Source organism: Osmerus eperlanus, chromosome 26 (assembly GCF_963692335.1).
Source record: "Osmerus eperlanus chromosome 26, fOsmEpe2.1, whole genome shotgun sequence".
NCBI classification, from domain to species: Eukaryota; Metazoa; Chordata; class Actinopteri; order Osmeriformes; family Osmeridae; genus Osmerus; species Osmerus eperlanus.
In genome coordinates this window covers 10,114,096-10,127,061 of record NC_085043.1, presented here as the reverse complement: position 1 = coordinate 10,127,061, position 12,966 = coordinate 10,114,096, and the positions used below count along the sequence as shown (strand labels likewise).

Genomic DNA, 12,966 nt, shown 5'->3' with positions numbered 1-12,966 from the left:
GGGTCGTGAACCCGACGAGCCCCAGTCAGGCAGTTTTGTTGTAATTTTAAGGCAGCATGATTGATTTACCTTTATCTCCCTAAATCACCAGGCTGTTAAGGATCTTTTGTGTCTTTGTGGAGGAGAATAAATAACTTTAACATGTAGTCAAATACTATAAATAACGCTCATTGTGAGCAGTTCAGGGTCACACACACCACGATAAGGAACCCTTCAATAATTCAATGACACTGGCAATAAATATTTTATTTTTACCACAAAAATAATCTGAAAGCACATTACACTGCACTTAAATTTTCTTCCACATTATTTTTCATTGGATGCAAATGGGGTACATTCTTTTGTCCTAACCTGCAACGACTTTCAACAGCTTTCAATACAAAATTACGCAAGGTGAAAATAGATGTCATGTTTATAGCACTTTGTAACAAACATTCAAATACAGTAGTTACAGTATACGACAGCAAAGAGAGACATTCATTGAGACGACAGTCTCAAAAGCGACACTCCCGAAGTGGCCATATTTCCACAACAGACCAGCCACTCTAACACAGTATAGTTGGAGCTTGAGAGCCAATCGCACCTGCATCTGAAGTGAAATCCCAGTAATGCTTGTCCAATCTGGTGAGACCATAGCAGCCAGTGGAAATTGAACCTAAACCTTGCCAGGAAAGACCCTCCCTTCCTCTGTTTTCTGAAGGTAGAGCAGCACTTGATGAAACGTTTCCGACCCCGAACACAGATAACAGCTGACATTTTAGACTGAAAGCACTTATTCTTTAGGCACCATAGTCCATGGATATACAGTTCATCCATGTTGTTGACAGAGAGAGTCTGTGTGCAGACATGAAGAGACTATGACATCACTCTCTGTTTCCATTCTGGCCTGGCAAACTGAGACGCAGCATCTGGAGCAAGTCCCACATCTCACAGCTGGGGGGCGCTGTCTGGGGTTTCCTCTGTGTGAAGCCTGCTGGGGGCAGTTGTAAACTGAGGCAGGTAGAGCGCAACGCCTCCTGCCTTGTCACCTGACCCCCCCTCGCTGGACTCGAACCTGGGGGCGCTCTGCCTGAGCAGAGAGTTGGACTCGACCCGCGCCGCCTCCCTTTCCACAGCCACCTCTTGGAGAAGCATCGTCTTCCTTTCCTCCACCCTCCCTTCCTCCTCCTCCTCCTCACCTTCCTCCCTTTGCAGACAGCCCATCCCTAGATAGTACAGGCGCTTCCCTCCCCCCCCAACACCTCGTCCTCCTGCTCCGATGCTTCGGAGAACTCCTCCACGGAGTTGAAGGAGCAGGAGCGCCGGGGGTCGGACCCCCCTGCCCGCAGGGTGTCCAGGTCCCACAGCCCCCCAGGGAAGGACCCGGATATGTCCGAGTTGTTGGCGGAGAAGTTGCCATCGTCGCTGGAGCTGCTCCCCCCGTCCTGCGCGTGGAGGAGGCGTGGCTTGTCGGAGAGGAGGACGGTGGCGTAGGTGACGGACGACTGGGCCGAGCTCTCCGACGTCCTGGAGAGCCCGGAGCCAGAGCCCTCGCTGGGGCTGGAGGAGGGGGCTGGGCCGGGTGGCCTCTGGGGAGGTCCTGCCCAGGGACGGGCCTGGAGCTGGGGAGAGGGCCGGGGTGGGAGAGACGGTCTTCTCCATGATGACCACCTCAGAGATCGTCTCTGACACGAGGAGGAGCGGCCAGGCGGGGAGGCCCTTTGGGTGTCTGAACAGGTGGTCGATGGTCTCCGCCTGGAGAGAGAGAGAGAGAGAGGGGGAGAGAGAGAGACAGAGAGAGAGAGTGAGAGGGGGAGAGAGAGAGAGAGAGAGAGAGAGAGGAGAGAGAGAGAGAGAGAGAGTGAGAGAGAGAGAGACAGGAGAGAGAGAGTGAGAGAGAGGGGGAGCAAGAGGAGAGAGAGTGGGAGAGAGACGGTGAGACAGGGAGGAATGAGAAAAGAGAGAGAGGAGAGAGAGAGAGAGAGAGAGAGAGAGAGAGAGAGAGAGAGAGGGGGAGAGAGAGGGACGAGAGAGGCAGTGAGAGGGAGAGAGAGAGAGAAAGAGAGAGAGAGAGAGAGAGAGAGAGAGAGAGGGGGAGAGAGAGAGACCAGACGAGAGAGAGAGGAGGGGAGCAAGAGGGAGAGAGAGTGGGAGAGAGACGGTGAGACAGGGAGAATGAGAGAAAGAGAGGAGAGAGAGAGAGTAGAATAATTATATCTCCAACCGGATTAAACACAAGTGTGTGTGCTTGTGTAGTGATGGAAAACATGTCACTACCTTCCGGAAGTCCTGCCCCTGGGCCCAGGAGCAGTGGTTGGGGTTGGGAACCTCCCTCCACAGCAGCTTCTTCATGCTGGGAACAAGACCGAGGTCAGAGGTCAAAGGTGGATCCGCACTTTGTGGGAAGCAAGAGAGAAGTGAGGCCTAGAGCTCGACAGAATCACACAGAGAGGACTTCTTACTGGTTCTGGGACATGAAGAGAGTGACGAAGAGGACGATAGCAAGGAAGGTGATCATAATCAGGAGCATGTAGTCAGCAGGGGGCCCTCTAGTGGCTGGGAGGACAGAACATTGACAACAGCAATATAAAATACTAATATTTTAATACATATGTTTCATTATGGAGGCATTATGGATTACTTGTGCTCCTCTGGTGGTAAATCTTACCTTTAGTATGCATCGGCTCTCCCTCTCTGTCCACAAATATGGGGTACAAGATGAACTCGTACTCTCAGAGCCGTAGAATTCACCTGGGGAGAGAGTCAAAGGAAGACGTATCGGAGTTCCACCACTAGAGGGCGCCAACCCACTCCTGAGAGAGACGAAGCGTCAGGTCTGGGGTGCGTACCGTGCAGGTAAAAGACGCGCTCGGAGAACGGCACCCTGGCCCACTTCAGACGGGTCTCGGAGGCCAGGCCGTGGCCGTGTTGGGGCCCCGTCCTGGCTGCGGACCACTCCACCACCAGGGACCAGGGGGCGGAGGTGTTAGCCAACAGGCCCCACGACAGCCCCACACAGCTGCTGTTCACCAGTGACGCCCTGAACCAGCGCAAACACGGACCTAGACACACAGTGGAGGTCAGCGTTCCGACTCTGGGTCACGAAAATGTTCCGAAAATGTTCTCATCCTGAACAACAACGACCCGGAGCACTTCTGAGGTCCATTAGAAACCATCTCTTTCAAAGTCAATCAGGGCTTTTATCGTAAAACATGCTAAGGCTGCTGACGTGATTCTCCCTGCGATCGATGGCTTTTAACAAACAAGAACATGCTCTCACCCTCTAACATCTCCATGACGCCACCTTCAAGAAATATCTCTCCAGTTCGACTCACGTTTGACGTGTCGGTCCAAGGTCATGTTGATGTTTTGACGTGAAGACCCCAAGCGGTTTTGGGCCACCACCGTCACCGTATGAACCTCTTCCCTCCATTCAAACCTATGGGAAGGAACCAGGGCTATCGGCTCCTCGACCACAGCGCCTCCAGAGTCCTGGTGCTGAACCACAAGGTCCTCACAGTTGGACGTCTCCACCGCAGAGACATGCTGCGAAAACAAAGGAAAATGTTTGTCACTCTCAGTATAACAGACGTCCTTTGAGAGCTGTTTCTATAGTCTGTAGTTCTATAACAACTAGTAGGCATACCTTGAAGAGCAGGGTAACGTAGGTCTTGTTCAGGGCTGGGTCCTCTTCTAGAATCCTCCAGAAATCTGGACCCTTCAGGGGAGCTGGACAGAAGAGACCAGGGCTGTTAGAGCATGCTTACTACAGGGCCCACCTCTGTGTGTGTGTGTGTGTTATGGTTCAAAGGAAGCCCTCATGGAAGTAAGTGCATTAGCAGTTTCGAAAAGGCATCGACCGTTCACAATCACGTTCCTTTTCTACCTCGTCTTCTATTTTTCTATTTTCAGGGGTACTCATAGCTTTTAGCACACAACAGACACAAAACACTTGAACAAACCTCGCTATCAGGGGCGGATCTACCGGGGTGGCATGGGGTGGCAAATGCCACCCTAAAAATAGCCTTGCCACCCCAGCTGCCACCCCAGTTGGCAGCTTTGAAAACAAAGAAAAGTTGTGGCTCATCGGACATTTGCGAGAGCGAATTTCTAATATCCGAATGCAAGTAAATGCAGCACGAAAACGACTCCATCCACCCTCCCCACACCGCCACCGAAGTTGCTTTCATTTGAACACAAGGAAGGCGCAAACTGACCATAGAAGGCTTCAACTCAAGGAAGAAATCGTCGGCACGGACAGCAGACCACACCGGAGGAATGAGGTGTTAAGCAATTATCTATTAATGACTAAGAATAATTACAAAAGTGCAGGGCTATACGGAGTTGCAATGTTACTTTTCCTGTTGAATTGAGGTTAATAACATTACCTCGTGAATTCTTTGGGCAACAAAGCAACAACAAAGATGACTGTGGTAAAGTTAGTTTGAAGTTTGATATTCAACAGATATTCGGACGCCCAGTATTGTGTTATTTTAACCGGTGTTTAGCACTGCTACGACCGGCCGCTTAGCCAATGCTTTTGGCTGCCTAAACAATGCGTACGTTTAGGGACCGTCAACAAATTACACATTTCAAAAGTCAATAGCTTTTCAACAACATGAACTAGGAGCGTCAAAATAATGTTAAACTGTTGAAGATGTATGCATTCATGCTGCAAAGCCTTTATTTTGTTCATTTTCATCTCAGGTTATTAAAAAATATTTTATTCAAAATAAATCTTCAAACTTCAATAGCTTTTTGGTCATGTGACCTATAATCCTCAAATTCATTTCAGTGTTCACTGACTATGCATACATGTTGCACAGCCTTTAGTTTTTTCATTTTGATCTCACACACATTTGCCACGGAGTGCCACCCCTCAAAATCTCCTTCCACCCTCTTGCCACCCCATGAATATTTTTCTAGATCCGCCCCTGCTCGCTATCATTACGCTTTTAAAAACAACCCACTCAAGGTGAGTCCTGTGATCAGATGGAGTTATGCTGTTAATGGAGTCATACTTTACCACTGCGGCAGAGGGTTGTGGAGTAGACCGTCTGGGTCCAGTCACTCCAGTAGCCGGTACCTTTGGTGGGCCTGCAGCGCACCTCGACCTGGTACACCCCGCACGCGTCAAACACTGGGACCTCTACGCCTGCCTCACTCACAGGGCCCACTTCCTGCAAGCGCACCGACAACGACTCAGACATCCCATAATAACCGCAGACAATTTTCTAATTTGTGACCATGAGGTGGATTTTCTTTGAATGCTAACACGAAACAGCTAGAGACAGACATAGAGGATGTGATTGGATCGAGTTCTCAGACTGAGGTGGAGGGGGGGGGTTCTATTTTATGCTACTTTGTTCCAGTACACTGTATCAAGACAAGCAAGGCTACACAGGAGATTGGATTTGGAACTACATCTCTTGCTCTTTAATCTGGACCGGGGCGTAGTCTTGTTTTCGTAGCTGGGACAGCTTTCCTGCCATGGCGTTTTCCAAACGTCTCATGAAACCCCGCCCCTGCGGCTGGGGGGGTGTGGCCTCTGCTGCTCACCTGCCATTCTAAGAGGACGCGGCCGGCGACGGGGCGGTAGCGGACCTGGTACTGGAGGTCGTACAGGGGCCACCAGAACAGCTTCAGCACCCTGCTGGGCAAGACATCCGCCTTCACCCGCGACGGAGGGCTGGGCTTCACTACAGACGGAAGGTGGAAGGAGGTGGAGGGAGGTGGAGGGGGGGTGGAGGGAGGTGGAGGGAGGTGGAGGGGGGGTGGAGGGAGGTGGAGGGGGGTGGATGGAGGGAGGTGGAGGGGGGTGGAGGGGAATGGAGGGGGATGGAGAGAGGTGGAGGGAGGTGGAGGGGGATGGAGGGAGGGGGATGGAGGGAGGTGGAGGGGGATGGTGGGAGGTGGAGGGAGGTGGAGGGGGATGGAGGGAGGGGGATGGAGGGAGGTGGAGGGGGATGGTGGGAGGTGGAGGGGGGTGGAGGGGGGGTGGAGGGAGGTGGAGGGGGGTGGAGGGAGGTGGAGGGGGGTGGATGGAGGGAGGGAGGTGGAGGGGGGTGGAGGGGGATGGAGAGAGGTGGAGGGGGATGGAGGGAGGGGGATGGAGGGAGGTGGAGGGGGATGGTGGGAGGTGGAGGGGGGTGGAGGGGGGGTGGAGGGAGGTGGAGGGGGGTGGAGGGGGGGTGGAGGGAGGTGGAGGGGGGTGGAGGGGGGTGGAGGGGGATGGAGAGAGGTGGAGGGGGATGGAGGGAGGGGGATGGAGGGAGGTGGAGGGGGATGGTGGGAGGTGGAGGGGGGTGGAGGGGGGGTGGAGGGAGGTGGAGGGGGGTGGAGGGGGGGTGGAGGGAGGTGGAGGGGGGTGGATGGAGGGAGGGAGGTGGAGGGGGGTGGAGGGGGGTGGAGAGAGGTGGAGGGGGATGGAGGGAGGTGGAGGGAGGTGGAGGGGGATGGAGGGAGGGGGATGGAGGGAGGTGGAGGGGGATGGTGGGAGGTGGAGGGAGGTGGAGGGAGGTGGAGGGGGGTGGAGGGGCATGGAGGGGGATGGTGGGAGGTGGAGGGAGGTGGAGGGGGGTGGAGGGAGGTGGAGGGGGGTGGAGGGGCATGGAGGGGGATGGAGGGGGATGGAGGGAGGTGGAGTGGGATGGAGGGGGATGGAGGAGAGGACATGGGTCGGAGGCACGACAGGGAAACAATTTTCACGGGATTTCTCCCGTCAGAGACGAGAGATGACGACGGGTACAGACGACCCACCATTTTCGTTGGGCGTGACGTAGACAGGATGTGACCTCACGGGGCCGTTGTCTGACTGGATCTGAAGCCACAGCTTGTAGCAGAAGGTCAGTCTGAGCGGCTGCAGGGTACAGCTCCTCCTCTCCTTCTCCTTCTCCACGGTTTGACACCTTGTCCCGTTGACCTCACTTCCCCCGTCCATGCTCCACGCCTCCTCCTCTCCTTCCTCCTCCATGATGTCACAGGTCACAGCTTCTGACCTGGAGAAGGAAGGAATGTTAGAAAGAGAGGGAGAGGTAAGCGGCATTGAGGGGCCACGCCCTAAGAGCCCGTGGGTGTAGATGGATACCAGACATCGCCAGCCCTGAGCAAGGCAGGATGTGTCACGTCCTGCGGTCACAGCTGCCTGTTTCGCTTGCCGTCTTTATGTTTGCTGCGTGGAGTTTACCTGGAGAAAAAGGCAGGTTCCTCCATATGGCTGTTGTTCCACTGGCAGGTCATGTGGTCCATGAACCTGTTGGTCTCGCAGCGGATATTGATGAGCGCTCCTGAAGCAGGGAAGGACGTAAGACACTGAAACCACGACCGCAACCTCAACCCCTGAAATCAACAGGGGAGTGGGTTCTAAAAGACTGGGTTCTAGAAGAGTGGGTTCTAGAAGAGTGGGTTCTAGAAGAGTGGGTTCTAAAAGAGTGGGTTCTAGAAGAGTGGGTTCTAAAAGAGTGGGTTCTAGAAGAGTGGGTTCTAAAAGAGTGGGTTCTAGAAGAGTGGCTTCTAAATGAGTGGGTTCTAGAAGAGTGGGTTCTAAAAGAGTGGGTTCTAGAAGAGTGGGTTCTAAAAGAGTGGGTTCTAGAAGAGTGGGTTCTAGAAGAGTGGGTTCTAATCGCCTCGTTATCGATTCTCACCTTGGACGTAGATCGTGGCGTAGGGAATCTTAAACGTCTCGGTGCTGTTATGGTAGCATTGCAGCGTGCTGTACAGCCGGTCCTCAGGCGGCCGGAAGGTGATCTGGCTGCCCCGGGTGCTGACCACCGCGGGCTGGACCTGAAGGAGGCGCCAGTTCAGGCGCCAGACGGAGGTGCTGGAGTTGGCGGCGGGGTCGTTGAACAAGCAGCGGACGCTCACTTCAGCCCCGCGACGGGCCTCCACCGTCTCAGGGAAGTAGCTAGCGTCTGAAACCAAGCGCAGGGTGGCTCATCACAAACATGGGACACGATCAGAGTTAGAAACCGTTTCGAAAGCCAACGACTCTGGCGATTCCATATCCGGGAAGCACAAACTGCTGTTCAACTAGTTGTGTTGTTGTTTATTCTGTGTTGTCGTTCTGTTGGAGCAGGAAGGGAACAACCTGTGTCCTTCCTGCTCGGTACCATGGCAACTACGGCAAGCAAGGATTTATTTAGACGAAAACGTTAACTCTCCCTGCATGGCGAGAGACACAAGGCCAGTTAGCAACGCACCAGGAACAACTTAATGTCACATGATTGTTCTTTCAGATGGGAAAGAAGGAGAATGCATCGTGTTATGTAATACACTGTGGAAGGATGGACAGCGATACAAATCCTTTCATTTAATGATGGACTGATGAAGCCTACACGTCACAGGTGTGGGAACACCTTGAATTGAGAAAGACGAGTGTGTGTGTGTGTGTGGGAGAGAGAGAGACAGAGCAAGAGAGAGAGAAGCCACAATTAATCTGTTTACGCTTGTCCAAGTACAATGAAACAAAGGTTGGAGAACAATCATGAAGCTAGGATAGGCTTTCCTGCAGCTGTGGCCTTCTGTACCATCAGACACAGTGTTTGCACTGTGCGTTGGCTACTGGGGGGGGGGACAGGAGCGGGGGACAGGGGGGGGGGGGGGGGACAGGGGGGCAGACCTTCATCTTGTTGTTCTTCCTCTCACTGAGACCAACCCTCCAAGCGTGGCTCAGCCTAATGAATGTGAACCCTTTTAATGGTTTAGCTGAAGCACATTCTCTATAGATCATTATGGAGGTCAGAGATTGAATCACCACGATGAATCATGAGCTCGGTCTGTCGTTTAGAAAGAATTCCCCAACAAAGGCCAGGTTGTCTCCTGTTGCTAGCAAGCTGGGGAGCTTCTGCAGTCTCTAGCCAGGGGAACTAAACGCTACACCACAAGTGCAATACCTGCACTGGCTAAACTCCTTGTCGGACTTCATAACAAAGCTGGTAGTAGTGATCGACAATAATATTGTTTTTAACTGTGTTAAATACAAACTTTTAATTGTAGAATTCTCTCCATGGTGACAAAATTGAATGTGTTTTTTAACAGAATAGTTATTGTGTATTGTATTGTATATGTTGATGATTGGAAATTTCGGGGCAATTCAGTTTTTACTGCAAGGCCGAAGTGTTCGTTGTATGGTTTCTTCTTACCAATAAATCATTAACTAACTAACTTCTCCAAGGCCAAAACGCTCAGAGAGACAAAGTGCTACGTTATCTAGAGGTACAATCTCAATAAATGCTGACTCTGGAATGTGAAAGGATCTTCCATGCGAGTCCAAACAGACCTAAAGAGAAGCAGCATGACTCAGTCCTGTATGTCGGGGTAACTCCTATACAAAGAATTCGAATGGCCCATTCCAGAAAAAAAAAACTGTCAAAACTCACCATCTTATTCATCTTAATGAATACAGGATTATCATGATGAAACCGTTCGAGTGAAGATGGTTACACCAGTACCCATCACACTAATCCCTCTGCAACGCAAATACACGGAAGAAGGGCTTATCCTGTCAGCTACTGTACACAGCCCGTGTTTAAGGACAAACACCGTAAGCTGCTGGTGCAGGTGGGCGGGGCTTGCGTCGTGTACAGTGCAAACAGGGAGTCAGGTGGCTGAGCGGTGAGGGAATCGGGCTAGTAATCCGAAGGTTGCCAGTTCGATTCCCGGTCATGCCAACTGATGTTGTGTCCTTGGGCAAGGCACTTCACCCTACTTGCCTCGGGGGAATGTCCCTGTACTTACTGTAAGTCGCTCTGGATAAGAGCGCCTGCTAAATGACTAAATGTAAATGTAAACACAGGAGACGTGAGGTGGGTTAAGGTCTTACACTCGGGGTGAGGCTGGCTCCTGGCGGTCGGGCCCCAGGATGAGGAGGTCACACTGTGAGACACATTCACTGGTGGGTCTGGTTTACCTGCAGGACACACACACACACATCATCATCAGTCATTAATATCATCATCTCACAGACGTGATATTTAGCCCAGGCCTCAGGGTAAACAGACCCACAGGAGGAAACACAGTCACGATCAGGTCAACACCTTCTGGATGCTATGGCCTCTAGACAAAAGCACTGATTTATATCACAATCCAATATTTTCATTAAAAATACATTGGAAAAAGGCTCTCAGGTTCTCCAAGATGACATAACCTCGTGGCAGTATATCTAGTTATCTCTCCACATCCCTGCGCCTCACTCCAGGAGGATGATGTCCTGCTCTTCGTGACAGTGTTGTCAATATTTCAGAAATCACCCGTATGAATCAGGACAGACCCTGTCAAGTTATGGCTGATAAGAGACAGCTATTCGTTATCAAACTTTGCTGGCTGTTTTATTTATAGTATTATGTGTTTTGTAATTACTTTTAGTGATCGGCCTTATAGTAATTTAGAAGCCCAGCTGAGAGAGAGAGAGACAGGTGTCAGAATTACGAGACACAGAAATGTAGAGGCGCACCATAATTGATGCAGATAAGAGACGCTTTAATTTCAGCCAAGACACAAAACAATCGTGTCATAATAAGGAGACAGCGGAGAGTTGATGAGCTTCAGAGGAGAGTCACTGACTGACCAAGGTGGAGAAAACGGATGAACAACTCTTTATCTCATCAGGAACCTGCAGTGAACATAGCTTCACATATGGGACACGCCATCACTGGACTCAAGCGGGCATTCAGGCAAGCCTATTATTCTGGAACGATGTCAAAGAAATGGGAAGTCCATTGACTGAAATCTACAATCAAACTCTAATCACCGTGAGACCATAGAGACTGGGATGGGATGAGGGTTGTGTAATGTTCCGTTGAACCAGCGGTGAGCTCACAAAGACCGGTCTCTAAGCAACCATGCGGGACAAGACATCAGTCATCGCCATGGTTTTCAGGGCGTCTGCAAACACGGATGTGTGCAAGTGGGAGCAGTGAGGCTGCAGAGTGGACTCACTGCTCAGGCTGGCTGCCCAGCGCACAGGCTGGCTGCCCAGCGCACAGGCTGGCTGCCCAGCGCACAGGCTGGCTGCCCAGCGCACAGGACGTTCACCCTGCACGTCACACCGGAGCACTTAGTTATTGTGCATGTGTGTGTGTGTGTGTGTGGGTGGAGGGAGACACACTTATATATGCTTGTGTGTGTGCTTGCAAGCCTACTCAAAGTATGGTCCATCTAACTGAGAACACTGTTCAGTCATAACCAGTGTCACCCTCTAACTGGCCTATAAACCGATAACCACATTTTTTATTGCGATATCAAAGAGGCCACAGTATTAAGTGTAGCAGGACATCAAGACACTTGGCTAATGCTAAATCACCCATTAGCTCACCTGCCAACGACTTTTGGATTAATTATTACAGGACACTTAATAATCTCACCCTAACCCAAAGAAGAGAAGGGGGTGCAGCTACAAGAGTTTGAACATTGGCGTCACGTCCTTACCGGTAACGGGATGGGGGCGGAGCAGCACCGGGGGGGGCCACGGCTCCGGACACGTTCACGGTTGCCGCGACGACGGCGCCGACGGCGATGGAGCACCCGAAGGGACGCTCTCCGGCGCAGTCGACGGCGTCGCTCGCGTCCTCGACCTCCCCCTCTCTCTCCTCGCCGCGTCTGAAAACACCGGGACGCCGTTCATCAGGGAGACAAGCACCACAAACACCCCGACGACACGGCGGACCAGCAAGTCTGGTTACGGTTGCCATGACAGTACGAAAACAAGGCAGCTGTTCGAGGAGTCAACATCAGAATGAGGTTTCTCATGCTGGGAGCTCCGGGTTCTGTTATTAAAGCATTCCTGTGTGTGGCAGTGTGCTCTGGTGTGTCCAGGAGAAAGGTAATGCCAGTGTTGATGTGTTATCAGTCTAGCAATAATCTGCCCCCCCCCCCCCCTCCTTAGACCCAATTACTCACACACGCTTTGCTCCCAGGTGCGAAATGAACAGGCCGGCATTCTGAACACACACTTAAAAACCCACATGATCGAAAGCCAACCTGCACTTCGCACCCAAAGCACGTCTTAAAGCAAATGCTGGGAAGATGAAACCAGCCGAATGGGCTGGTTCCTCACTAGCAGACTGAATCTGATACTCACGCCAAGCGCCGCAAGGTCTGGGGGTGAGGCTGGGGTTGGGGCTGGGGCTGGGGGTGAGGCTGAGGGTGGGGCTGGGGCTGGGGCGATGTGTCACAGCAGAGATGGGACTGCCATGGGAGGTCTGCTTCCTCTTGAGGTAGTGGTCTCTCTGGCTCCACACACACAACCCCTGGACCAGACACATGAGGTTAGCACGGAAATCAGTAATAACACCTGACATTTCATGCAAAAGACAGACTTGGACATTATACATTGTTATGCTTTCTAATTACCATGAGGTAGTTGGGGTTAGGTTTAAGGATGTATTACGAACAAAGGCCAAAGGTAATGTGGACATTTTAATCATTGGATTTGTGGGATTTTAACCTTTTTGCAAGAGACATTGTGTTTGAAGTACATGATACTAGAACTAAATATGGTGCAGGGCATAGTGTACACTTTAGTCACTGTGTGGGTGCTGTGTACGCTAACCTCCCCAGGAGAGAAAAAACCTGTGGGTAGCAAAGCAATTCACACATTCCACTCACACACACACACACACACACGAGTCATCCTTCACATGAGGAGAGCTACGGTGCATTGGGGAAATATCTTTCTGTGTCTCCATGTGTCTACCATCGACTGGTATGAGGTGTGTTCATGACTATCCACCTCCACAGACAGAGAGATAAGGTTCATGATCACGGAGCCTCACACCAGACTCGATACACTAAGACTCTTGAAGACACTGGAATAAGGATCTGGCGATGCCAGACAGGGGTCAGGGGTCATTGTACAATTTTTAGCTGCTGCTCAACTAGAATTCCACAGGCGCTATTGGAAACTTCGTTTTTCTTTATAGGCTGAAGGAAAGCCTAGCTCAAAATGACAGCTGGGAATCGAGTTGTCTCACGGCAAAGAGAGTGTCCAGA

General features: G+C 51.7%; 2 protein-coding genes across 2 annotated transcripts in view; one reads left to right on the top strand and one right to left on the bottom strand.

The window, feature by feature from the left end:
• Positions 1–233: 233 nt before the first annotated feature.
• Positions 234–11,666, bottom strand: lepr (leptin receptor). The gene is given in 18 exon segments (XM_062452278.1): positions 234–1,226; positions 1,229–1,535; positions 1,537–1,734; positions 2,257–2,332; positions 2,442–2,535; positions 2,648–2,713; positions 2,716–2,730; positions 2,829–3,041; positions 3,315–3,525; positions 3,626–3,708; positions 5,006–5,159; positions 5,539–5,678; positions 6,739–6,977; positions 7,166–7,265; positions 7,623–7,889; positions 9,800–9,886; positions 11,404–11,446; positions 11,658–11,666. Coding segments are annotated over 18 exon segments (2,601 nt in total). The 3' UTR covers positions 234–927.
• A 662-nt stretch (positions 11,667–12,328) lies between these two features.
• Positions 12,329–12,966, top strand: part of sgip1a (SH3GL interacting endocytic adaptor 1a) — a 2,437-nt gene continuing 1,799 nt past the window's right edge. The window contains exon 1 of the mRNA XM_062452277.1: positions 12,329–12,333. Within this exon, the coding sequence (XP_062308261.1) occupies positions 12,329–12,333 (5 nt within the window). The remainder of the gene's footprint in view (positions 12,334–12,966) is intronic.